Below are 26,598 nucleotides of genomic sequence, written 5' to 3'. Positions count from 1 at the left end.
CAATCAAAATCTAGCAGAGGACCGTTAGTACTAGAACAAACAGAACAATTGTCTGCAATTTAAACTGATATTCAGTGACGATTTCCCTTTCTTGCCTGAAGCGAAAAATCTAAATCAAACAAAGTGAGTAACAAGGTCTGACGATGAAGCAAGAGTACATATAACCATGTATGCATAATTTAAACGAACCAACCGTTTAAAAAGACCAGATCACCAAGAAGAACTATTGGTTACATGTGACAGACAGTAATGTGTTTATTTATTTATGATTTTCACAAGAAAACAGATACATATAAACAATATAACTCGGCATTTAGATCAGTTTGACAAATCTGGCTCTTATTCCAGCTCAACAAGTGAACTCAACATTAGAAATGTATAAAGCTCAGACACAATTTTATGGCTGTTATATATTAGACCCTCTGACAAAAACGACACACATTTAAAGCCAGATTACACAAGACAAAAACAGGTCATAGTACAAAAATATCTTAACATGCTTTTCTTGATCAAGCTCTACATTGTTCGTTTGCAGGAGTGCATCTACAGCAATGGATACTACTCTATAAAAACAGCTGGGTAATTGTACAGCTGACAAGACACAAATGTTAATCAGTCACATACAACCTATTTGTGTGTTCACATGCTCCAGCCTATCATTTATTGCATGCACTACCCCTAAGTGGTTGTCAAAATATGAGTAAAACTGTAAAGCTTGTTTTTTCCACATCCCTTTGTGTTCATATAACATGTTGAGTTGAAATATCTAGGTACAAAGGCACAAATCACCAACCACTACACCCTCAGGTTATTGCAGTGTAATGACTTACAAGCTCCAGCTGAGGTCACTGTGTTACGCTGCAATTTTAACGAAACTGTTTTAGGACACACTTGAAAGTGTGAGTCTTTGGAGTTCTATGTCTCATGTTGCTACAAAAGTTGTTTTTTATAGGTATCAGCAGATACTTAAATGTCATTTTTATAAGATTTACACATTGTAAAGCCAAAAACTTTATGGTTACTGCATAGTTTAAATTGATTATTAATTCAGCGTCTTTGAATTGTTCGGAATAGTTCTACAGTTTGGGTAAATTAGTTCATCTCAATAGAAGAATAAAATATTCAAATCACTTCTTTCCCTCTTGTAAGATGTAAAATGTGAGCTGCAAAGTAAACAACTATTTACCAGTATAGTCAACAAAAAGAATGTACCACAAAACATGCAAACAAAAGTGCAAGCCAGCAGTGTAACCAGAGCACGACTTTCACTTTAATTAGTCAGTACTCTGGTTACCTAGTGAATGTAAAGGTAGTGTTTGTTCAGTGGATGGCTGGTCAGTCCAGCACTTTAAAACGCTCCGGTTTCTCAGGCAGCAGAATAGGCAGCCTCATCGGAGTCTGCATCCCTAGTGCTGTCCTCGCTGAGAGGGGAGCGGCAGCTCACATCTGCGATCCCAGACTCCTGGTCACTGCTGTTGGAGAAGTTGGAGTCAGATGTTTGGTTTAAGTCCTTTGGCAAGAGGATCAGGCTGCTGTCTGCTTTGGGCTGGCAGGGGCTGCTGGTGATGAAGCCACCGGTGTAGTCCTGAGGAGTGTTGGCCAGACCGAGGTCATTACCGAGAGCCCACACTGTGGGACTCTTATCAAAGGTGGTTTCTTTGCTGGTCACATTCCACTCCTGCTCCTGCTCTATCTGAGTGATTTTCTGTTGATAATGGAAGATATAAAGACATTTATTGAATCAGAAAAAACTCTCCAGAGTATGGAGGTCCAGCTTTGTCATACTTCTTTGTGTGAAGTCAACTGCTCCTCCAGCTGCTGTGTCTCCTCTTGGATGGCCCTCAGGTAATCCTCTACAGATTGTCGAGGATGCATCCCACGGTCAAAGCGGTTGTAAAGCCCACTCCAAAATCTAAATGGAAGAAAGGAAAAACACTCAGCGAGAGGATTCTGTAATAAAACCTCATTCTTTCTACCACACACTGGTCTTTATCATGGTTTAAACATTGCATTGCATATTTGGGCTGCTTGTGAGCACATACTTAAAACAGTAGGGGGCAGTAGATGGCCGGAGGAGTCCTTGAGTCTGGCTGTGGTTGGGCCTGTACAGGGGGTTGATGTAGTCTGCACGGTTTGTCCATATATAACTCCACAAAGAGTGAGTTCTCTCACGCAATCTGTATTCATGTCAGAGGGCAGCCAAACAATCAAGATCAGAGAAAACAAGAGGGCAAAGACATAAATAGCTGTAATCATTGTGTGACCTGTCTCTATATACACAAGCCTGGTGCTGTAATATACTACTGACTGTCACTTCTCATTGGCAGTCAATCCCCTCTTCAGATGCCTGTGTGTGAAAAGGAAAAGAAAGTGATGGTGGCTGCAGGTCTAAATCTCACCCCAGCTCGATCCTCTCCCGCTGGTTGTTCCCAATGAAGTTACCAAACTGGCAGGAGTAGATGTGGCTGTGAATGGTGATGAGGAGCCTCTCACTGAACTCAAAGGCACAAGGGAACTGCTCCATCAGCTGCCACACGCATTCCAGGAACTGGTCGATGACAGGTGACACCTCTTTAGGGTCTCCAACCAGATGGTTGCATCTGTAAAAGAGAAGGATGCGGATTAAATACTGCACACACCCTAATCACTGAGGTCATATTTGTAATGTTATGGAGGAAAACCTGTGAGAGAACTTGTGTCCAAATGAGACCCAGTCTTTCTCAATGAGAACCTAAGTTAAGAAAAAACATTAAAAAAACATAGTAAAATGCCAGTAAAAGGGTTTCCAGTTGAAAAGAATCAGACATAGTGTATTGTTAGTGCCTGCAGACAGACTCTTTGACCTGTGTATGGGGTCACGTCCTTGTGTCCCAAAAGCTTCTCTATTATACTTATTTTTCAAATCCTTCTGAACATGCAGCAAACACAGCATGGACAGCTGTCAACTTAAGCCTGAATGTATTGAAGAACCAACTGAGGTTAAAGGTAGGGTAGGAGATTTCCTTCTGATGCACTTTTTGTTAAATCAGTGTAACTTCTCTTTACAATCTGACAGCAACCGATTAGTTTAAAATGAAGAATATTAATCATCTGTGGAAGCTATAAAACGCTAAAAACATCAGCCAATCCTACGAGGCGCACCTGCGTGGAGTATTGGCCGGTTTGTCACTCTCTTCCTGCTCTGCGCGAACCAGAGAGGTACGTGCATGATGGATGAAGTCACAGACTGGTTGGGAGGCGTGGCTTCGGGGTGAGCTCCGAGGGAAAGGGGCGTGTGTTTACTTTCAAAATCTGAGATCACTGAGTTTTCCAAATCTCCTGCCCTACCTTTAATGGACCAGTGAAAGGACCAGTGTGTAAGATTTAGGGCAGTGGTTCACAACTGACCCACATTTGTTTCTGATCAATCTAAACCTTTAAAACATTTAAAATATAATCCACAACAGGTTTGTACTATAGACTGCAGCTTAGGAAGTGACATGGTCAGCTGATTACAATCTGCACTCAACTTGAAATTAGTAAATTATACATAAAAGTCTTTTAACAGGGCCCAGAGTGTGGCCGGGTGTCAAATTCATGGTGCTAAAACTCATCTTAAATTAAAAAAACCAAACAGTTGAGTATTTACCATGAATCCTTTGAGGGACCTGTAGTATGGATCCAGCAGCACAGAGGCCACTGAACACACCTGGGCCGTGCGGTCCCAACCGTCTGAACAGTGAACCAGGACACTGACCCCCTCTTCTGCAACAGCCTGCGCACACACAACAAACACAAAACACCCGAACTGAGATGTGGTCATTTTCACTTGTGCACTGATGCACCTGCAGCTTGAAGTTTCAAAAGTGGACAAGCTACATAGATTAACTGTGATTACACTGCGTCGGCTCAGTCAGTCAGAAGAAACTCAGTGACCCTTCCTTAATCCTAACTGTACTACTGCAAGTATGTGACTGGCTGAAGCTGAAGCCAGTGCTGTTTAAGAAAGCTTTAATTACATGACCCAGCCGGAATACAGTGAGAATAATGTTTTTTTTAACAGTAGAAGAACTCCTTCTCTTTTTCAATAAACATCAGATGACTGGTAAAATCATTTCCTTATGTGCTTAACCTAGGACAAGTGTTGATTGAATTGTACACTTTCATTATAGATGCTGCAGTTTGCTCTGCTGTTGCTGTTGTTTCACTTTATAAAAGGAAGACTGAAGGACAGGACCTGTATCTGATATTACATTATATTACAAACACACACACCTAAGCTAATATTGAGTGCAATGGTGAGGCAGACAGAGAGGATTAGCCTCTAGACTGACCTTGGCGATGAAGATCCCGGCATCCAAAACAGCTTTGATGTGTTTCAGCCAGCCTGAGCTCTCCAGACCCTCCAGGAAGTCAGATATGGAGGGGGAACGCAGCTCGCACACTGAAAGCACAACACAGCTGTCTGACTGGCAGGAAACATGGAGCATACCTGATCACCGAATGTTATTAAACTGCACATCAGTGAAACACTGTTTACTGAGAATCTGTGCATGTCGTGAGAAATAAACGGGTCAAACGAGGAGATGTAAAAGTTAGCTTGCTTTCCAGTCAATGACTTTTCTTTTAGTGTCACCAGCAGGTTAACGTTTATACACACATATCCATTTCTGTGACATAGGGCTTACTGTATTGTTTATGTTGTGAAAATTGTCTCTGAAATTTATTTTTCCATCTTCAGGGTTCAACATAAATATTTGCAAGTTCCCTCTGGGGCAGAGTGACATCACCCCTATTCCTGCACAGCTGACTTTTCCTTTGCTGAAGACAATTTATCACATTAACACTCATAATTCACTTTTAGATAGCTGCAAACATCTGCTCACTCCTCGCTCTTTAAGGTGCTGACAACATGTTTTTTTCGCTGACACCGCGCAAGTTTGCTGACCTGTAAGAACACTCAGTGGTCACTGATAGCAGAGGAACAGGTGATCGGGTTCATACAGCCTTGGGTTTTATAACACATAGCAGAGTGGGCTTCCACTTAGAAAAGAAAGATTTGAGTTACTGCTGCCAGGCGGGGGGTCATCTAAATCTTATTCAAGTGTGTAATTGGGTAGAAAGAGGCAGGCAGACTGGAAAGGACAGGCGCTGTCTATAGCATTTAAAGACTTCCCTTGTGCTGCCAGGGGGCAAAGAGTTATCACAACTAAGAGCAGCTATAACTTTTCAGAGTTGAATTCACATCATTCTCACGCCCTCTGTCTCTCTTTGGGGGATAATGTCCGGGACTGTCCACCCCGGGAAACCAAAATAGCTCCGAAATAAAACCCAGATGGATTCAAAGTCTTCCTAGGAGCACCCCTGCACAATACCCAGAAATTCTCCCGTGGGCTCATTTGAGGCCTGATTGCAGCAGAGTTCATGTCTGCATGACTGCATATGAAAAACCACAGGGGTGGAATGGGGTCCCGCTCTCCTTTGGAAAAGTGAAGAAGCAGCCGATTCAAACATGCAATGCCAGAAAAAGGATGAATCTACAAATAAGAGATGCGGTGAAACATTTCTGACAGTGATGAATGAGTCGCCGGTACATTTCAACAGGACATGATAATTACCTTCAAGCATTTTTTGCTGGCTGTTCCTCATCACATGGATGTTCTCGATGCCAATAAACTGGAATTTTATGTTGGAGTAGTTGTCTTCGTTTTCGTAGCCTTTTCCTGCCGCTCGGTTTGCGATCGCATTCAGCTAGAAGGTGTAGCAGCAACACTCATAAACATAACAACAAAGCCACGGTAACACTACACAAGTGAAGTTTAATGTCCACAGTTGGCTTTACTAAATGTTATTACTAATAATGGTGCAGCGTACAGAGCCAGGATGTTTCTAAAGGCTTTGCTCTGTGGATCTGCAGCTGCCAAAAGGCATAAAGCCCACCTGAACACACAGCATAGTACTCTAAGTATTTTTGCAGGCCGTTCCTCACACAAAAAAGGGTTCACCTTAGGCCTGGTGTCCACCACATACATGAAGTCACTGCGGGGATTGGACCTCAAGATGGCTTCCAGCATCTGTTCATCCTCTAGGCAGCGAGCGCTGAAACCTGACAGGGGCTGGCTGCTGCGACAGATGGCAGCCTGGGAAGAGGCAAGAGGCACTCAGGCTTCATACAGGATGCCTGTTCATCGGTGCATTGTAAGTGCTTTTATTTAGATTTACATCAAAATATGTGAAATTTTTTTCTTTCCCTGCACATTTAATTGTAATAAATCAACCACAGTGTTTCTTATAGTTACATTAAGTAGCCACGAGGGAAAGAGCACGACATTGTTGTGCGATTCTCCCTCCTGGCACATCAACCGGAGTGGAGCTCTTTGTATGATCCGAGCTCCACATGTACCCTCAACCCTGGGAAGCTGACCTGACACACATAAAGCACTCCCAACTGCTGAGTCAAGTATTAATGGGAGACATCATGAATGTTTGCCTTGTTTTTAGTTCAAAAATTGTGGCTTTCTCAGTGTTTTTTTATGTTTCTGTTCATGACAAAATGCACATCTGTCTTGCTTTATCTTTTACAAACAGCCTTGTACAAACAGTACTTAGAAGGTCTCCTCAAAGTCATCAGCTGCAAAGAGAGTGCTGAGAGCGTGACACTATCTGTAAACATATAGAAAATGATTTATCAAATACAACACCTGATGAAATTTCTTTACAATTAGTGCATTGTGAAGTAGCCTATGTACAATATTAGTGGTTTATCACTGTCTGAACAGCTAGTTTCAGCTGCTTAAACAGGGCGAGTTGACCAACCAGTCATTCCTGCGCATGGCTGGAGTCAGAAGGGCTGCTCACAATGTTACAATCACTGCCTCTGATGGAGACAACAGAGATGTCTCCACGGCAACTGAATGAATACGAGCGGACATGTGAAGCATGTGGAAAAGATAAAGACAAAAGGTCAACTTACATGATTTTCTTTGGAGTAGTATGACAGCGCGGGGAATCTGCCTCTGCTTCTGAACTTAGAGCTCCCCACTATGACTGGAGGTGTGGCAGACTCGGGCACAAAAAGGTCAGCAGGGTAAGTGTCACTCACCTTCAAAAAAAAAGAAAAGAAAAGCATGACAAAAAACTCTTAAGCAACCGCTCTTGTCCATATAAGGAACAGTAGAACTGAGATCAGCGCACTGACCTTGTAGTGTTGGTTGACAGGGGAGAGTTTCCACAGAGAGTTTGGGAGTCCCATTCTGCTGTAATCAGCCTTAAGGTCCAAGAAGTCCCATTCCTGTCGTCTCTCCTCTTCATCAATGTTAGGCTTGTAGGAGAAGCAGTACAGCTCCTCATAACGCTCTGCAAGGCACAATATAGGCTAAGATTAAGATTAAGATTAAGAAACCTTTATTAGTCCCACAATGGGGAAATTGCATTTTTGCAACAGCAGATACAGACAGCAAAGTTAAGAAAAGATATATACATGATAAAATAAACTACCAATAAAAATACAGAATAGAAGAGCGTACACGGGATGAGCAAACATCTGCATTACAGATAATGAAGACCAGCCTCAAGTGTCGTCTCGCAGATGTGTGATATTTATTATTGGAGAGGTGAGAAAACAGATTAGAGGCAGATGCTCAGATTTACCTGGCTGAGAGAGACGCTGCAGGGACAGGTGAACATCATGGCACTCTCGCTCTCGAGAGATGACAAACTGAAGAACCTGGAAGTTCTTGCAGTGGATGAGCAGAGGACATCCTGAGGCGGAGGCAGCCTGTTTCTCCACATTACACACCAAACTGTGAAGCACCTAGTGGGGGGGCAGCATAATGACCTTCTGGACCATGCATTGCACAAACACTGAATCAGTGCGTGTGGTTACAACATGGGGATGGAGTGCATGGAGCTGATAATTACCCATGTTTCATTGCGCATCCCTGACTCGTTCTCCACAAAGATGCTATGTGTGGCTGTCAGGTACAAGGTGCCCACCCTTCGCCTTCTGGGGGAGACTCTGTCAAGCAGCCTGACATTCTCCACCTGGAAGGGGGACGAGGACGAACAACAACATCAAACAGATTCATCATCACAAGCACTACTACACTGCTGCTGCTCCCATGGGTTCGACACAGCTGTACACAGAAACTGCACCCACCCAGGGTGGCTGCCAACGTGGCTGACACAACGCACACACGCCTTTGAACTGAGCCCGTGTACTTGTTAGCTATTGCTTCACAGTGTGTGATTGTGGCTGCTAATCAGTTCATGTTTTACGTTTCACTTGCGGCTCAGTGCGGAAATGTAGCTAATCACTGCAGTCATGTCTCGGTTACCTTTGGTAATCGGATGTGCTCCATCAGCAGCTGAGCTTCCTGTGACCGCTCAACGTGTCACAATATAACATGTGTACAGTGGTGCTACGGTGTGCTGCAGGTTAGCTTAAATGGTTAATGCTGTTCGTCAGTAGCTCCCAGGTAAAACCAGCCATAATGTTGATGATGCCTGATCTGTGCTCAGTGGAGCTGCAGCCCTGGGTCCTAAAGCACACCAGGTTCCGGGCCGGGCCCAAGTGTTAAACGGCATTAATCACAGTCAGAACCTGAAAAATAATGATGCATGGTGGACTAGTGATGTGACGTGGTGCGTTAAAAAGTCGGTATATTCTGTTCTGCACTAGCAGAAATTAGCAACTCATAACAATTCATAACAAAAACAAGAATATACCGCCTAACCAACGAAGCTAGCACTAGCAATAGCTGGTAATTTAGCTTGCCCTGCTCTTACAACATGTTTTAACCGTGACAGCCTATGCGTCAATGTCATGGTTGGTCCCCGCTGTGAAAAAGTACATTTAACCAATGTTAAGCTAACAAAGTTTGTTTTGTGTTTTCTCACGTTGTTAGTTCTTGTGGTTACAGCACTAAAAAAACCAAGATGGCGACAGCTTCAACAGCGCAGATGTCGACAGAATCCACATGACATTTACAAATGTTCACTTTGAGGTAACTGATAGGAAAAGAATCATAATTCAAATCGGTAAGATATTAACTATAAAGCATGAGTTACATTCACAGTGTGCTCGGTTTTTACACACAGCCGTGTGTTAGCTAAACGGTGGCAGGCTACACAATCATTATTAGCACCAAACGTGCTTCAGATATTAAGGTATAGGCCCAAAATACGTCTCTCTGCCTCCACATTTCCTTTACACTAGTATAAGAGGAAAAGTCAAGACTTCTAAGTACAAAACAAAAAACATTAGACACATTAAACAAGACACATTAAAATGTTATTAGATGCCATATTTACAGGAGACCTAATATGTCATATTGGTGAATCTATTTTAAGGAGCTTCCCAGGGCATACACACATGGGCCCCTTTTTATTTAAATCAATTTAACACACCTCCCTCAGACATTTGTACAGTTTTGGCATATCGCACCAAATTCCATTAAGTGTGTGTGTGTGTGCGTGTTTTAATCCTAATCCTAGCATTTTGCACTTGCAACTTGGAAAGTAGCCAGAATGAAACAAAAATAGTTAAACTATACAGGAAGGAATTAATTTTCTGAAAGTCACTGTGTCCTATGGGACTTGGAGTCAGGCCAAAAGAATCAGAATCAGAATCAGAATCATGTTTATTGCCATGTAAGTGAAGGGGGTTCACATTACTAGGAATTTGCCTTAGTGATTGGTGCATACAAAGAACATATAACAATTAACATGCAATAAGATAAAAACTAAGATCAAATTAAGTAAATAAACTAAAGTAAGGCTAAATTTACATGACAGACATGGCGTAACAGACATACAATGAACAGAACATAAAATACTGTGCAGATGAAATGGTAAACATAGACCCTTATATGATCGAATGGAACAGTGTAATAATGTAATAATGTAATGTAAAAGATGGTTGAGAATGACTTCACATTCAAAGTTATTCTGCCGTCACACACATCTAAAACCTTGGGAGTGTTGTTTTAGAGAGTATGAAATATTACTGTAGTGAACAAATGTCTTTTGTTTGTTTTTTCAGACACAAGACAACCACCTCCAAGTGGGACACTGTACATTGACCCAGATACAGACAGGAAATCACATGTAGCTGAGTCGAGAACGACTGTCTTCACAGATAATGCTGCGTCTTTCTACCTAATAAAAAGAGTATTAACTCAAACTAAGACCAGGTAATGTCTTCAGGCTTTAGACTTCAGACTGGTCCCTGAAATGTAATATGAAGAGGCTTTGTGCCATTTAGTAACAGAACCACAGAACAGTAGATGTTGAAGAGGTTGGACAGCCAATCTTAACAAGGACGTTGTAACATGAAACGTTTTTATATTTATTTAACCATATAAGTATTTAGATGGAACTGGAAGCACCTGTCCTGTTAACGTACATATACAGTGGGGAAAAAAAGTATTTAGTCAGCCACCAATTGTGCAAGTTCTCCCACTTAAAAAGATGAGAGAGGCCTGTAATTTTCATCATATGTATACCTGAACTATGAGAGACAAAATAAGAAAAGAAAATGTAGAAAATCACATTGTAGGATTTTTAATGAATTAATTGGTAAATTCCTCAGTAAAAGAAGTATTTGGTCACCTACAAACAAGCAAGATTTCTGGCTCTCACAGACCTGTAACTTTTTCTTTAAGAGGCTCCTCTGTCCTCCACTCGTTACCTGTATTAATGGCATCTGTTTGGAGTCTTTATCAGTATAAAAGACACCTGTCCACAACCTCAAACAGTCACACTCCAAACTCCACTATGGCCAAGACCAAAGAGCTGTCAAAGGACACCAGAAACAAAATTGTAGACCTGCACCAGGCTGGGAAGACTGAATCTGCAATAGGTAAGCAGCTTGGTGTGAAGAAATCAACTGTGGGAGCAATTATTAGAAAATGGAAGACATACAAGACCACTGATAATCTCCCTCGATCTGGGGCTCCACGCAAGATCTCACCCCGTGGGGTCAAAATGATCACCAGAACTGTGAGCAAAAATCCCAGAACCACACGGGGGGACCTAGTGAATGACCTCCGGAGAGCTGGGACCAAAGTAACAAAAGCTACCATCAGTAACACACTGCGCCGCCAGGGACTCAAATCCTGCAGTGCCAGACGTGTCCCCCTGCTTAAACCAGTACATATCCAGGCCCGTTTGAAGTTTGCTAGAGAGCATTTGGATGATCCAGAAGAGGATTGGGAGAATGTCATATGGTCAGATGAAACCAAAATAGAACTTTTTGGTAAAAACTCAACTTGTCGTGTTTGGAGGAGAAAGAATGCTGAGTTGCATCCGAAGAACACCATACCTACTGTGAAGCATGGGGGTGGAAACATCATGCTTTGGGGCTGTTTTTCTGCAAAGGGACCTGGACGACTGATCCGTGTAAATGAAAGAATGAATGGGGCCATGTATCGTGAGATTTTGAGTGAAAACCTCCTTCCATCAGCAAGAGCATTGAAGATGAAACGTGGCTGGGTCTTTCAACATGACAATGATCCCAAACACACCGCCCGGGCAACAAAGGAGTGGCTTCGTAAGAAGCATTGCAAGGTCCTGGAGTGGCCTAGCCAGTCTCCAGATCTCAACCCCATAGAAAATCTTTGGAGGGAGTTGAAAGTCTGTGTTACCCAGCGTCAGCCCCAAAACATTACTGCTCTAGAGGAGATCTGCATGGAGGAATGGGCCAAAATACCAGCAAAAGTGTGTGAAAACCTTGTGAAGACTTACAGAAAACGTTTGACCTCTGTCATTGCCAACAAAGGGTATATAACAAAGTATTGAGATGACATTTTGTTATTGACCAAATACTTATTTTCCACCATAATTTGCAAATAAATTCTTTAAAAATCCTACAATGTGATTTTCTGGATTTTTGTTTCTCATTTTGTCTCTCATAGTTGAGGTATACCTGTGATGAAAATTACAGGGCTCTCTCATCTTTTTAAATAGGAGAACTTGCACAATTGGTGGCTGACTAAATACTTTTTTTCCCCACTGTATGTACACATGAGCCTGTTGTATTTTTACCATACTGAAGTCTCAGACTCATCCTTGGCCCACAGTCTGCTGAATCTGGATGCCGCTCTCCGTGTTGTCTGCCTTATCGGTAATCGTTCACTCTAACATTTCCTGGTGACACCAGTGTTAACTGGAGCGAACAGTGCCGGTGTCTGCAAGACAAACACCACTCAATCTGTTGACCTTATCCACGTTTTTGAAGCTAGGTCACTCAGCCATTGGAGGGCAAAATGCATTCAATTGGTTTCACACAATTAGCGCATGTCAACAGGAGCTGGTGACTCCTTTCCATCATTTCCATGGTTACAGTGCAAACTGCATGTGAAGAAACTTCATGCCCGTTTCAAAAAGCAGGCATTTTGTGACAATATCTCATGAAAATCTGTTAACTGTATTCACAGCGCTAAATAGTGTTCGTTCCTTGATGTGACTCAGTCGGATGGCTCTTACAGACAGCAGTAGTAGCGTGTCCAGTCAGCCCACCACTAAGGAAAGCATTTGCTGTGCCATCAGCATGCAGGTCAGATAATCAGCCCCTGCAGCCAGCGTTTGGTGGGCAGTCGTCCATGACATTCGGCTGCTTGGCTGGATAGACAAACTCAGAGAGAGCTGGCTGTTGTCATGCCGTCAAGCCTCTGGTTTGTGGGTTGGATGGTGTTTAGGGGCCAGCTGCCACCTTCCCACTGAGGTCTTAAGCTGGTTTGAACTGGTCTTGGCATAAATACACTCCACTGCAGTTGTGATTCTCAGGTGGTGTTTGATGGAAAAATGTGACTTCCAGCTTATAACTGAAGTTGCTGTGGAGGTGCCAGGCTTTTTGGTGGTGAGCTGTGTTATTGATTTTATTATGTTCATGGGGCCAATAGCTCAGGGTACATTGAGCAATACCTGTCTTCCATTAGGAGGACTTAACCCCCCCTTTAGCACTATCCACCCTTCATTGACCAATCAGCACCCATGCTTTTAGCAGCGCTCCTATGAGCTGCACTAGGTAAACAGTCCCTGCCTCAGTGTTTGTCAGTGAAAGTTGCCTAACCATTTATCAGTAGTCAGTAAGCACCTAGACAGCTGGGATCTATTTAGCCTGAGTGTGGATTAGAAATAACATTTTCTACCACAGACAATTCTGACCTTTTCTTCTCTCTGAGGGTTTCCGGAATAAGAGTCTATGGCGCAATGTTGCACACTCCCCCAAACCACAAGCATGGAGGTAGAATGCCCCTCGCCCCAATTTCCCCCTGGGTACCCTCCTCCTCCTCCTCCTCCTCCTCTCTTGCCTCCCTACTCTAGGGACGTCACTCCCCTGGCTTGTGGCGGCAGCAGAGACTAGGGGCAAGGCGAGGGCAGATCCTATGAAGAAAGGCAAGACAGAGGGGAGGAGTAACATGCAGTAACTTCTCTGCACGGTTTACGTGCCAGAATTGACTTAGTGTTCAGTGAGTTTTGAGGCTGCACATGTAATCAGACTTTTACCTGTGCTTCATGTGCAGCTGAGGCTCCCTGCAGCAGAAGCAACACTTCTAGAAGCCTGTTTTATTCAGAGTTTGAACTTGGACCTGGGTTTTTTTTAGAAAGTGGCATTTTAAGGTATGTGCACCTTTCTCTCTTTGAAAGTAGTTTGCTTACTTTTACAGTAACAAATTCAGAAATGCAACTTTTGTGGATGTAAAGACACACAATGTGTGTAAAAAAGTGTACATATATCTTGCTCCTGTATAACTAATAATTTATTTTTCCTGTTTGCAAAGCTTTTCCAAAATGCAGTTGTGGTCTGTACAGTCTTCAGCTGGAATCTACTGCAGTTATGGAGATGCTCCAGTACAGCACACATTGTAATGTTAATGAGCTGTCACATCCACAGCTAATTTTTTTTTAGTCTGAATATCCCCATTGCACTGCAGATCAATGCACGTTTGGACGGTTGTCACTGTTCATTTATGGTTGAGATAATCAGATTTAGCTTCAAAGTGTGAGACTTAACTTCAAAGCAAATTACTAACTATTCTCTGGGGAGCAGAAATATTTCTTTCTCATTTATCATATTGTGTTCATGCACATATCCCCATCAGTCCTGTAAATGTCCTGAGACCTTTTCATTTACAGGACAATGAAAATGAAGACTTTGAAGTTTCTTCTTTTACATGCAATTAGCACAGAGAGCTAATGGATGCCTTTATTGTGTCATATCGGTGCATTCATGGTGTCTTTATGAATGCAGCTCTTTGAGTGCTGCAAACAATAGGTTTTAATGGGCCTTTACTGTATGAGCTTTACCAAGCTTTGGCTGCATTCCTAAAGAGCACGTCACAGTTTGTAAACCCACCTTTGTTTCATCTTATATGTTATGTAACAAACTTTTTTAGCATTTTTTCAAGAACAAGCTGCAACATTGTAAAGCCAAGACAAACTGTACTGACGCACCTCAACTCTGGTTTCACAACTGCAGCACTTAGCTTGGAGCATGGTTAAAAAAAGTGCAAATATTGATGCTAAGATAAGACGACGGTGTCCGACCTGTCAGCTAATTTTGTAGCATTTCTAAAGTCTTGTCTCACGAGTGTCTGCAGTGCATATGCAGGTATTTTCAGGCTTTACTTTTCCCTCTGTCAACAGGTGTCAACATGCTGGAGCAGGTACTGGGTTTTGGGCGCTCATTGGTGCGCAGGAAAGTAGTCGACTTAAACAGCCTGGAGGACTCCAAGCTCTGCCGCTGCCTGGGAACTGTTGACCTAATTGCACTGGGGGTGGGCAGCACTCTGGGCGCCGGCGTCTACGTTCTGGCTGGAGAGGTGGCCAAGGGAGACTCTGGTCCTAGCATCGTCATCTCCTTCCTAATCGCCGCCCTGGCCTCTGTCATGGCTGGACTATGTTACGCAGAGTTTGGTGCCCGTGTCCCCAAGACTGGCTCTGCTTACCTTTACAGTTATGTGACTGTAGGGGAGATCTGGGCCTTCATAACCGGTTGGAACCTAATCCTGTCTTATGTGATCGGTGAGTTAGTGACAATGTTAAAGTTATATTTGATTTCCAGATGATACTGGTTCATCACGATGCCACTTCTTTGTTTCTCCACAGGTACCTCATCGGTTGCCAGAGCATGGAGTGGCACATTTGATGAAATGATCGGAGGACACATAGAGAGATTCTGCAAAACCTACTTCAGCATGAATTCTCCTGGTTTAGCTCAGTACCCAGACTTCTTTGCTGTCTGCTTGATTCTGCTGCTTTCTGGTAAGCCAACTAAAAATCACAAAGTTCTTATGTTGATACAGAGGTCGCAGTGAATGCTTGGATATTAGAATTGTTGTAAATAGCCAACTCATAAGCCATAACTGCCATAATCTTGTGTACTGTGTTTCACATCAGATTATAGATGCCCTTCAATGTATTTTGTAACATACTCTATTAGATTATGTCTTCTAAAATACTTCACTTGTTGTCTACATGTTAGCTAGATCTGCTGTAGCTCTCTAAGAAGCAGTCTGAGCAACGTGTTCAACCAAATTACAGCTATTTAAAGAATGTGACTGTATCCAGATTACCACCTATTTGACATATTATACCTATCTATAATAGTTATATATTTTTAAATATGCAGTATTGTTACATGACATGCCCATGCACAGCTTCTTGGAAACCTCAGTCAGCTCGGAGAGGTTTCACCGTTTATTAGCTTCAGTAACTTGGAGAATCAAATTAATGGCAGTGCAGTGATTCAAACATGATTTTGTTACATTTCACCTTTGTGACCCTCAGGCCAAAACTGAAAACTTTATCATGTGTTTTATCTGTTGACTTGCCAACGCAATGATTGCATTAGGTCGGTGTGACTCTGTGAGACAATCCACTGGTGTTTGGTTGTTTTTGTGAAGATGGCAGAAGTAGAACGTTACAAAATAAATGAATCTAGTCTGAAACATCCCATGTAGTCATTAGGGTTAACCCAGTTTTAGGCCTCCTATCCTAGTTCTTTACTTCATTTATCAATGTTTTTATTACAAAAACAGAACTTTTATTTTAGTAGAAAATAGACTTAAATAAAATGTCATATGTCCAGTTATCTAAAAGCTAAAAAGTTTAGTAGATCAATGTTTATCCCAGAAACAACCAAGTTTAGTCATTTCAATTACCCAGTACACGCAGGTGGTAAATATCATACCAGTTTGTTATCACCTAATGTTGTTAATCCGCCTTTACACACATAGCTTAGGTCAGCAAAGAGCTGCTAACCTAAGCTGCAGGTTGTGTACAACATGCTGAATGTTTAATACTTGGTGTCAACAGGACTTAGCTCTTTGAAGTATTAATCATAAGGGCAGTCATTTCCATCAAACTTCTACAAATATCCCTTAACTGTGTCAGTGAGCTCTCCTGTGTGTGTGCTCATGCAGGACTCCTGTCGTTTGGAGTGAAGGAGTCAGCCTGGGTCAACAAAGTCTTCACTTCAATCAACGTGCTGGTACTCTTGTTTGTTATCATCTCTGGCTTCGTCAAAGGTGACACACACAACTGGTCAATAACTGAGGAATCCCTTATCAATGTCACTATAGTAAAAAGGTACTTTACTTATGTGAAAACAGCTTGTGAGTACAGCCATTGATCCATAACAACACATGCAGCTTTGCAGTTCCTCTTATCACTGTTCTAAAATGACATGTTTCAGGAACTTGTCAGTGGCAGCCAATGTGAGCAGTGATTATGGAGTTGGAGGATTCATGCCCTTTGGCTTCTCTGGGACCTTAGCCGGAGCAGCCACCTGCTTCTATGCATTTGTTGGATTTGACTGCATCGCAACAACAGGTGAGGCGCGGAGGGAAAGAAAGGATGTGATCTATGTTTCAGACAATGGTCACAGCTTCATTCCACTGTCTGTGTGTGACAGGCGAGGAGGTGAAGAACCCTCAGAGGGCCATTCCCATTGGCATCGTGGTGTCGCTGACTGTGTGTTTTCTGGCATACTTTGGTGTGTCAGCTGCACTCACCCTCATGATGCCATACTACCTGCTGGATGAGAAGAGCCCTCTGCCCATGGCGTTTGAATATGTGGGCTGGGGTCCTGCCAAGTATGTGGTGGCTGTTGGTTCGCTGTGTGCCCTCTCAACAAGGTAACAGCTGCAACCATCATTATGCGAGTTGGTGTCGTTCATTTTCAATTGATGTAGACGCTAAGAATCGGTGGTAATGGTGAAAAGAAATGTGGTGAAGCTTTTTGTCCACATTTCTCTATCTGTGTCTTGTTATTGGATTGATTCCTGTTGCTTAATAGGGTGTGGTGCTTGCAGTACTTTCTGTTTTGACACCTCTGTGATCTTCATAATTAAAGCATCTGATATATTATTGGCGAGCGTGGGACTGTTTTAAAACTTAATATTGGTGTTAGTCTTTCTTTCCTGAAGGTCTCTGTGTGTGTTTTATCAACACACTCTGCTGGATGTCATTCATCACGGTATCTCATGATTTACATGAGATGTGAATATTTTGCTAGATTGGACTTGGATCGATTACATTTTGCACAGTTTAGTGAATGTTAACACATTTTGGAGGTATGAGTCTGAAGCTCCTTTAAAATCCTGATAGATGGACCAACAGGAAAGAAAGACACACTTTGACTTTGATCATACTCTGAAGCTTTTTTATGATGTGACTGTGTGTGTGTGTGTGTGTGTGTGTCTTGGTTCTGGGCTCTTGACTAACGTGTTGGTCTTGCATGTCTCTGCTGTCTCATGCAGTCTGCTGGGCTCCATTTTCCCTATGCCTCGTGTAATCTATGCTATGGCAGAGGATGGGGTGCTTTTCAAAGCCTTAGCCCGAATCAATCCTAAGACGAAGACCCCACTTATTGCCACTATGAGCTCCGGTGTAGTTGCAGGTGAGAACCGGAGAGCGATCCTTCAGCTAATCTTTGTCCACCAATCAACTGTGAAAGACGCAGTGCAATCAATGGATCTTACTGAAAACTAGTCCACTCCACTTTCTGCTTTAAATGATCTAGTCTGTCCAAGTTTTTTTTCCTGTATTCATCTGTTGTTCTTTCACAGTTGTGCAGGTGTCATGTTTTCTTTCCCAGAATGCCCACAGCTTAACCATGAACCCTCTTCTCCCTAGCCTGTTGGGCTCCATGTTCCCTCTGCCACGCATTCTCTTTGCCATGGCACGAGATGGCATTCTGTTCAATTTTATGTCCAAAGTGAGTAAGCGCCAGTCGCCCGTGGCTGCCACCATGGCGGCAGGTACCACTGCTGGTAAGCTCCCGGACAAGGACTCTCCGTCGGTGGGGTTGTATCGTGGTCTTTTATCTTTGTACAGATGATCAGGTGGTGGTGACTGCATGATAAACCTGGTGATGGTGTTTCAAAAAGCATGTACCGAAACAATTACAATCATATCTACAGTAAGGATGTTCAAGGCTACTGTTTATTTCAGCAGTGATGTGTATTTGATACATATAGTCCAACTGACATTCTAAAAGGTAAAAGAGAGAGAATGAAATATTGAAATGTGCACATATTCATATCTTCCATTCTCTGAACTTTCATCAGGTCAGAATTTTATCTTGTCCAAATAGCTGCAAATCATTCTCATGAGCCTAGGCTGTACTGTGTGCGCACAGGGGGCAGGTTTGCTGTCAGGCTTTCTCACAGGACAGCTTTAGGAAGTCAGGTGAGGTTGTAACAAAGTCCAGGCAGGTTATGTAGCCAGAACATCATACCAAATTTCAACTTGTTAGACAAAACACCTAATCTGAAAACTTTAGATCCAATTTTTTTCGTGTGTGCCCTGTCTGTAGTGTTGATTAGCCAATCATCGTTGCTGTTTAATTTGTTCATTCCGGATTTGTGTCCAGACTCAGTGTTTACTTAGCTCCATTATTTATCTTTTTTTTCACGTCGTAGTTGCAGTTGGGCAATGTTTAGGCAACAAAACTACTTTTAGGAGAGATTTCAAATCAAATATTTCACAACATTCAACGTGTGTTACAGCGTGCCTGGCAGAAAGCCCTGAAAGGAAACTTGTGCCATGTGCACTTTGTGTTCAGTAGTGGTTAGCTGAAATGGTGAACATGATAAACAACACACCTAACGTCAGCATGCTCACTTAGTGTGACGAGATGTAATGTTGGTGTTAAAGCCCAGCTTCACAGAAGTGAATTACATTCATAGTGTGCATATTTATTTTCTTGGTCCGGACCATAAAGGAAGTCACACTTTAGTCGTTTCCCTTATCTTTACACTGACATTTCAGCTCACTTCATTCATAGCACTCTTTGTATTCTTAAATATGACACACATTGGTATAAACCACCGTACGATCTATTTAATCAGTTTAAGTTAGTGGCTTTTCTGGACAGACCTGTTGCTCACACAGTGTAAAGAATGTGTAAAGCTGTCATGCTCAGTAGGCCCCAGGTGTACAGTGACTAGTTACATCATGCTCAACAGGTGTTAAGACTTGAAGGTTGAATGACCTCCTGGCAGATGTGAACCCTATAAGGGACCCCAGCACCACCACAGGCCCTGCACTGAGCACCTGACAGCACTGGGCAGGGGAGCTTTCTTTGTTGTCTTTGTTTTACTACAATGTTGTGAGGAGCAGCAGGACGTACTCTCATACTCTCTTACTCATACACTGCTCTGTGTTTGAACCACGCTGCTAAGATCGGCTCCATACCAGTCTGATGCTAAGATACAAGACGGAGAGCGGAGAGCAGCACCGCAGGGTCTCTCACATCAAATAACAGTTGGTGTGGAGGCGATTACAGCTGTGGTTTTAAAGCAGGGAGGAATGTCTGTATGAAAGTTCATTTGCATAAGCTGCATTTGTTGATGGTGCATCTAAAAAAAAATGGCCATTGCATTTTTTTAACAGCAAGTAAAACGTAAATGTTGCAATACTGTATGGGGTGTAAACTGGGGTCGCCTGGTAACCAGTAATGCTACCTTCTTGTAAATGGAAAGGTGTATTAATTGTATTTTCCTTGCTTCCTGCAGCCATCATGGCTTTCCTGTTCGATCTTAAAGCCCTGGTTGACATGATGTCCATTGGAACTCTGCTGGCGTACTCGCTGGTCGCTGTGTGTGTACTGATTCTCAGGTGGGTACATTTATAAAAAACTTCAAACATATAGAAGTTGTGAAACATTGTGAAGGCGCCTCCTGAATAGCTTTTCCAAATGGCCCCAGGCATGGTTAACCTGTTTATACATTGCATCAGACTGGTGACATAAGAGCGTTGAATGCCCCCATTGTATGGACATTAAGTGGCTGCTTGAGTAAATGAAGATGTTTACTGTGTTCCTGCAATAAACCTGCTGCACACCTCTGTGCTACAGCCACAGAGACTGATCACCACAGAATCAGTAAACACGCACAGTGTTCAGTCTGTGGTTTACATAGACCTCGCTTGTTCTGTGAAGAAAAACCAAATTACATAATTCAAGTGGTTACAGGATAATCTGTTTATAGCCATGCAGTACCCTGAGACGTTCAGATGTTGTGATCTACAAATATATGAAAACACTGGACATTGCTGGCTGCTGAGGCCTGTGTTTGAGCCTAATCAGGTGCTGTTTGTTAGATTTTAGGCATGGAACCATTTCCTTCTAAAAACATCACAGCATCATTAAATCTTGGTTACCATGGTAACATTCCCCTCCTACTGTATGACCCCTGCCTGACAAGCAGCGGCTGATACAGTCTGTGCCTATACTGTTGCTGCTAAACTGCTGCTAAAGGACATTGGATTTTATTGAACCTTTCACAGTGCTACCTTTTTATTTTCTAATAATTTAGAGAGAACATTGAACGTTTCAACGTCTGTGTGAAAAACTAAAAAATAGAATTTTGTGGCATCTGTCCTCCAGGTACCAGCCGGATGGAGCTCTGGAGAGGCACACAGGTAAAAGTGAGAGGGACAACCTGTCATCTGAGGAGGGCGAGTCTGAGCTGACAGAGTCAGAGTCCCACCTCAACATGCTGAAGGGTGGCAGCTCCACTCTGCAGACTGTCCTGCAGCCTCCTGCCTCTCCCTCTGAGCGTTCGTCCCACGTGGTCAACATGTCCATTTGCGTGCTAGGTAGGAATGCAGAGTTGACGGTCTACAAATGTGGTTTTTCTGCATGATTTATTAAGATTGTGTTATGTTTCACAAATACTCCTACAGTGCTGGTTGTGTGCGTGGTCAGCTACCTCACCACATACCACATCGGCTCCGTTATTGGCATGGAAGTGTGGATCCTGGCTCTGCTCTTTGTTTGTCTCCTCATCTTCAGTGGCTGCGTTTTCATAGTCTGCAAGCAACCTCAGACCAGCAAGAAGGTCTCCTTTATGGTATGTAGCATTGGTAAAAACACAAGCCCTGTATTGTAAAATGATGTTGGCCCAACACTTTAAGATTTGTATTTGTGTTATCATTGCCTTCACAGGTCCCTTGTCTGCCCTTCTTGCCTATTCTGAGCATATTTGTCAATATTTACCTCATGGTCCAGTTGAGTGGAGATACCTGGATACGTTTCTCTGTGTGGATGGCTGTAGGTGAGTGAAAAAATATTAAAGCAAATGTTAAAATAGTGTAAAATGTTCTATTGAGATGTGAATAATGAGACGGATAATTGTCTGCAAGCTAAATGTAAAGCTGAAGCCAGGTCATGGTTAGTTTAGCATGGGAGGAGGCAGGGACATAGGGTGCAGAAGTGTGTAAAGACGGACTTTTTTCTTAGAGTTTCTTTAATTATGCCAACCTCTTGTTTATTTGTGTCTCATATCACTAATAAAAACGTCTTCCCAGGCTTCCTGATCTATTTTGGTTATGGCATGTGGCACAGTGTGGAGCGCCAGCGTCATCTCCAGCTGCAGGGTAACATCACGAAGGAAAAGACCAGCCATAAGAAGCAGTGTGCAGAGGGCAAGGAGCAGGAGCACTTCATCTGCTCAGAGAAGACCAGCCAGTTTTAAAGTTTACCAGCTCATTCACAGACTCTTTTAAGCGACAGGTGCATAAAAGCATGCAGCAGCTGTGCCTTAATGCACCTGTACATGCAGCTTCACTACGAGTGTGCGCGCGCTTCACCCACAGGCACACTCAGTCTGCAGAGGCAGCGTCAGTATTCTGTATAAGCGGCAACATGATCAGGGGTCGCTCTATCACTGTGATGGGACCACATCCTGTAAGTCACATTGTGCTTTAATGACAGTATGGAGGAAGAATGGAACAGACAGGTAACACACTGGAGAGTGATGTTCATTTCCTTTAAGACAAAAGCAGTCAAAGCTTTTCTGTTTCTGTATGGACTTGAGGTTTTAGTGCATTTTGTACAGCAGCTTTGACTTTAATACAGCACTCTGTGTATGGGGTGCTGAAAGAGGACTAAGATTAAAGATGTGTTGTGTGTCAGCTAGTCTAAATATATTTTAGAGCTCTTTGTGCATTATTCTTTCATACGCATACATGTTAAATAGTCAGATGTGTATAAAGAAGGGCCAATATATCATTTTGTGGGCACTTAACATGACACTTTGAACCTTAAATTAAGCCAGGCACTTGTAGATATGTGCAGCCTTTTACAGGTTTACAGTAAGTCATCATGTAAGTGTACTTAGTAGGTCTCTGTAGGTTGGTTATTTAGCAAATGTTTACTTTTGTATTTTTGACTATGAACTGTTACAATCTGAATCTGAAGATCTGAAAAGTGAGTTTTCACATGATGAAATGCTGTATTTTGCTGTCTTAACACATTTTGTGCCACTTAACATGAAGCACAGAAAAGTATTATAATAAGCATACCTGTGTTGCCTTATGATGTTTGAGAGGATGGGGTCACGACTGGTTTGAAGAGGCTGTTTGTCCTCAGCTGCTTCTATGCTTTCCTCTGTGCTATCAGGGGCCACTGGTGTTGTTCTAATTTGACTGATATGTTCAATGGTATAAATAAATGTGGAACAAATCCAGCAGGAGTGAGGAAGTTTATTCTACTACAGGACAGTGAAGCAGACTGTTGTAATGATGTTGAGTCGTTTGTTAAAAACTGCACATACAATAAACTGTTTCCAGTACTGCTGCGTTCACCATGTGGTTTTTTATATTTTCATTCTTATTCATAGAGTAGTAAAATCCTTAAACAAAATTTTAAATAGATTGTAATAATGTGAAAAGTTTGAACCAGAGAGCAGAACCCTATTTTACACTAAATATATGATCCTAACACTGCCCTCTGCTGCCCTCTACTGGAGACTGAACGCATCCCCTTTAAAGAAATTCACCCTCAGGTCCAGCAGAGGGCTTCAGACTGCACATTTCTACCCCTCAGGTCTGAGCAGAGGGAGTCAACATCTGAAGTTATTTCCCCTCTTCCTTCCAGGCTGTAAGGAGGATGGAGTTGGAAATCTAGAAGGACAGCCAGGGGCTGCAGAGTTCCAGTGACATTCGGAGTCTCCTGACCTCCATTTCCCCCACCGTGGTGCCTGACCAGACCACCCTCACCTTTCCAGGCCCTGCAGAGTTCTTGCCTCTCTGCGGCCATGAAGCTGTGGGTCGTGCTTTGCCTGTCGTTGCTCTGGGTAGAGCTCCAATATGGTAAGTAACGCTTCCATATCTGCCCTGTACATTTACAGAGAGGGGGAACATCACTGCTAACATCATCATGCAACCAGGAAGAGGCAGGATTAGATAATGTGTGTAAATACAGGCTGGGGGTCTGTGGTGGGCGTAGAATGGGAGGTGTGTTTGCACAGATGTGGCTCTCCTCCACAAACTGCACGGTTTAATTTGTTATTTCATCTTCATTGTGAGATACACAGCTACTGAACTGCTGCTTTATGCATGCGAAATGTAAAAGAAAGAAAGCAAAGAGTTGAAGTTATGTAAGTTTTTTTCCAAAGTGTTTCTGCAGACTAACTCAAACCAGCTGGATCTGAGGCATGCCACAGACGTTTCTAATTATCTGGCTTTTTCCAGCTGACCTTTCATTCCCATTAATGCTGCTCTGATGAATAAAACAACACATTCTGAAAGTCAAATGTCTTCTCTGCAGAAAGTTTGGACATTTTTGTGCCAGTAACCAGGGGTTCACTCTTGCTGTTGTCACAGCTGGAGGATTGAGCTGCTAAAACAGAATGTTATCTTCATCTCTCCCTCCTGTGTGTGTGTGTGTGTGCAGGCATCTGCCAGCAGCTGAAGCGAAGAAAAGATGTGGGAGAGAATCGCATCCGGCCAGGTGGGAAACGGATGAAAATGCGCCACCCTAAAACAAAGGAGGCAGGAGGGAAAGGCCAGTCTCTGCTGACACAGGTGTTGGATAAAGGCCGCTTCCTGCGTCTGAACCCAACCACCACTCTGACTCCAGGGAAGACCATGGAGCTGCGCTGCAAAGGCAGTAACATCGGGTGGTCCTACCCCACCAACCTGGACACCTTTAACGACTCACGCCTCAGGTGCTGCTGGGAACCATCAACTGTTCCAGTGAAGTGTTCTGAATGTTCTCATATATTTTGTTTCCGACCTGCAGCATCAAGCAGAGCGACAAGTACAGTCAGCTGATCCTGACGTCGCCCTCTGCTGCAGACACAGGGCAGTACAGCTGCTGGGTGATACTGTGTGATGGCACAGAGTGCGAGAAGGACCATGATCGCTCATATGTCTCTTACATCTATTTCACAGGTAACCTGTACAAAAATGATGTCATTGTAATAGTGAAAGCCATTTTAAACTTAAAGTGTTTTTAAAGTTAAAACCCTTTGCCACACATCTTTTCTCCTTTCAGACAAAGACAACCTCTTCGTCCCGTCCGCCATCCATTTCGAGATCGTGTACCTGCGGCCTGACCAGCCCGCTGTGGTCCCCTGCCGTGTGACCGAGCCGCAGGCCGAGGCGTCCCTGCACAGAGAGGTCCCTCCGGAGGAGATCGCAGAAAATGCGACGCTTGTGACCTATGACCCCACCAAAGGGTTCATCCTCCAAAGCCCCGGCCCAGAGTTTCAGGGTGTGTTCTACTGCAAGGCTGTGAGCAGGGGAACACCGCAGATCTCCACAAAGTACCAGCTGCTCTACGTGGAGGGTAAGAACACGGCTGCAGTCATGAACATGCTGCTGATGGTGACTCATCTTCCTGCACCTTTAACTGTCACAAAGTGCCAAGAGCCATCCTGAGAGACAAAGACATGAATCAAGTGGTCATTAGCTTCTAGGAAAATGTTGAAAATTTCCAAAGGCCTGCTCAGTCCTTGCTGCAGAGTGTGGTTTAAGCTGCCAGCTGAGGGGGACACAGTGTGTATTCTGCAGATGGCAGCCCCAGGAGGAGGAGAGGAAATATCTTTGTGGTTTCTGTAAAGTTAATCTTCTTTGGCATGTTTGATTGGCAGACGGAGGGGAATAAGGGCTGGATTGATAATGGAGGTTTAACAGTTAAAATGCCACAGTGTGCTAGAGTGCACAGGAATATATTCATTGTTTAAAGGTTGTCCGTCTGTCTTCACTGACAGTTCCCAGTGGGCCTCCATTTGTGAGCCTCGGAGCCTCCACACACTCTGCCAGAGGAGGAGACAACTTTAACCTGAGCTGCACTGTGCTGGGAGAACCTGAGGTGGACGTGATCTTCACCTGGACTTATCCTGGTCAGGTAAGACAGACACTGGACTGTAAGGAGCAGACTTCAGTCTTCAGCTGACTAATGAGCCAATGTTACCTCACCTGTAGAAACATCTGAACTGATACATAGACAGCTGTGACGACTGTCTCTTAACCACGTAGTAATAAAGAGTGCTCGCTCTGTATGTAGGACCAGCGTCCGGTTCACATTCAGACCTCCTGGAGGCTGGTTAACAGAGGTATGGGCTACACCACACGGGTCTCACAAAGCGTCCTGACTGTGGAGGACGTTGAGACCATTGACTTTGGAAACTACATCTGTAAAGCCAAGAACCAGCACGGTGAGACACTTGTGAGCACCAACATCATCTCTAACTGACTGCTTTGGGCTTTTTTTTTTTTTTTAACTGTAACGCAACCAGTAAGACCAGATGATGTATTTGTAGAACGCAGATTATGGACAATAAAGACTTCCTAAGTACATTGTCAAAGAGTTTGTTGTGCAGATTTAAAAAAGGCTCTCAAAGATGAATTTTAATCTGGACAATGAGCCCAAAACATGCATCACACATATCTGAACTGTGACTTCCACCTACAGTCAGGACTCAAATCTAGTGAGGTATCTCTAGGAAGGTTTGATGAGAGAAAGCGGTCCTATCACATGTAGCAGGGATGTTCCACAAGAGGCTGCAAAAGCTAGCAAAGATCTGGACAGTGCAGTCAGAATGAAGGTATCATGTGATAGAACGGTTAGATTTTATGGCACTTTTAATTCGAACATTGATGCTAGAGAGAAAAGCAGTCGCTGTCAGAGACGCGCTCTGACATTGACGAGCAGAAATCAGCTTAACACTGAGCTGAGTGCCAGGCTGGCATTGTAATGGTCACTGTATGTGGACTGTGATCTGGCCCACAGTTTGTTTTAGTCCAAAAAACACTTGGCTGAATAGTTAAAATAACTTACTTAGTTTTTTTTTTATGTTACAATATTGACTGAAAAGTCAC

The 26,598-nt window shown here is 43.2% G+C and overlaps 3 protein-coding genes across 4 annotated transcripts; 2 read left to right on the top strand and 1 right to left on the bottom strand.

Annotated features, from left to right (window-relative positions):
• Positions 1-981: 981 nt before the first annotated feature.
• Positions 982-8,479, bottom strand: mtmr7a (myotubularin related protein 7a). The gene is made up of 14 exons (XM_028416824.1): positions 8,316-8,479; positions 7,900-8,022; positions 7,630-7,792; positions 7,178-7,335; positions 6,953-7,081; positions 5,985-6,119; positions 5,598-5,730; positions 4,314-4,423; positions 3,629-3,754; positions 2,682-2,731; positions 2,400-2,600; positions 2,043-2,177; positions 1,786-1,912; positions 982-1,705 (listed from the first exon to the last, which is right to left on the bottom strand). Exons 1-14 carry the CDS (start codon positions 8,337-8,339, stop codon positions 1,367-1,369), a joined length of 1,953 nt encoding a protein of 650 aa, XP_028272625.1. The 5' UTR covers positions 8,340-8,479; the 3' UTR covers positions 982-1,366.
• Positions 8,480-13,334: 4,855 nt separating this feature from the next.
• slc7a2 (solute carrier family 7 member 2) lies at positions 13,335-22,958 on the top strand. 2 transcript variants are annotated; one of them, XM_028415795.1, is made up of 12 exons: positions 13,335-13,602; positions 14,629-15,006; positions 15,091-15,246; positions 16,407-16,572; positions 16,679-16,815; positions 16,898-17,120; positions 18,121-18,257; positions 20,004-20,106; positions 20,876-21,087; positions 21,175-21,341; positions 21,437-21,545; positions 21,799-22,958. In XM_028415795.1, the coding sequence occupies exons 2-12, from the start codon at positions 14,637-14,639 to the stop codon at positions 21,963-21,965; spliced, it is 1,947 nt and encodes a 648-aa protein (XP_028271596.1). In that variant the 5' UTR covers positions 13,335-13,602; positions 14,629-14,636; the 3' UTR covers positions 21,966-22,958. The 2 variants fall into 2 exon arrangements, with proteins under 2 accessions (XP_028271596.1, XP_028271595.1); XM_028415794.1 differs by lacking the exon at positions 18,121-18,257 and adding an exon at positions 17,745-17,884.
• Positions 22,959-23,328: 370 nt separating this feature from the next.
• Positions 23,329-26,036, top strand: pdgfrl (platelet-derived growth factor receptor-like). The gene is made up of 6 exons (XM_028415796.1): positions 23,329-23,583; positions 24,167-24,440; positions 24,515-24,666; positions 24,770-25,063; positions 25,488-25,624; positions 25,784-26,036. Exons 1-6 carry the CDS (start codon positions 23,529-23,531, stop codon positions 25,970-25,972), a joined length of 1,101 nt encoding a protein of 366 aa, XP_028271597.1. The 5' UTR covers positions 23,329-23,528; the 3' UTR covers positions 25,973-26,036.
• Positions 26,037-26,598: the final 562 nt, after the last annotated feature.

This window comes from Parambassis ranga, chromosome 10, assembly GCF_900634625.1.
Source record: "Parambassis ranga chromosome 10, fParRan2.1, whole genome shotgun sequence".
NCBI classification, from domain to species: domain Eukaryota; kingdom Metazoa; phylum Chordata; class Actinopteri; family Ambassidae; genus Parambassis; species Parambassis ranga.
This window is presented reverse-complemented; position numbering and strand designations above follow the sequence as displayed.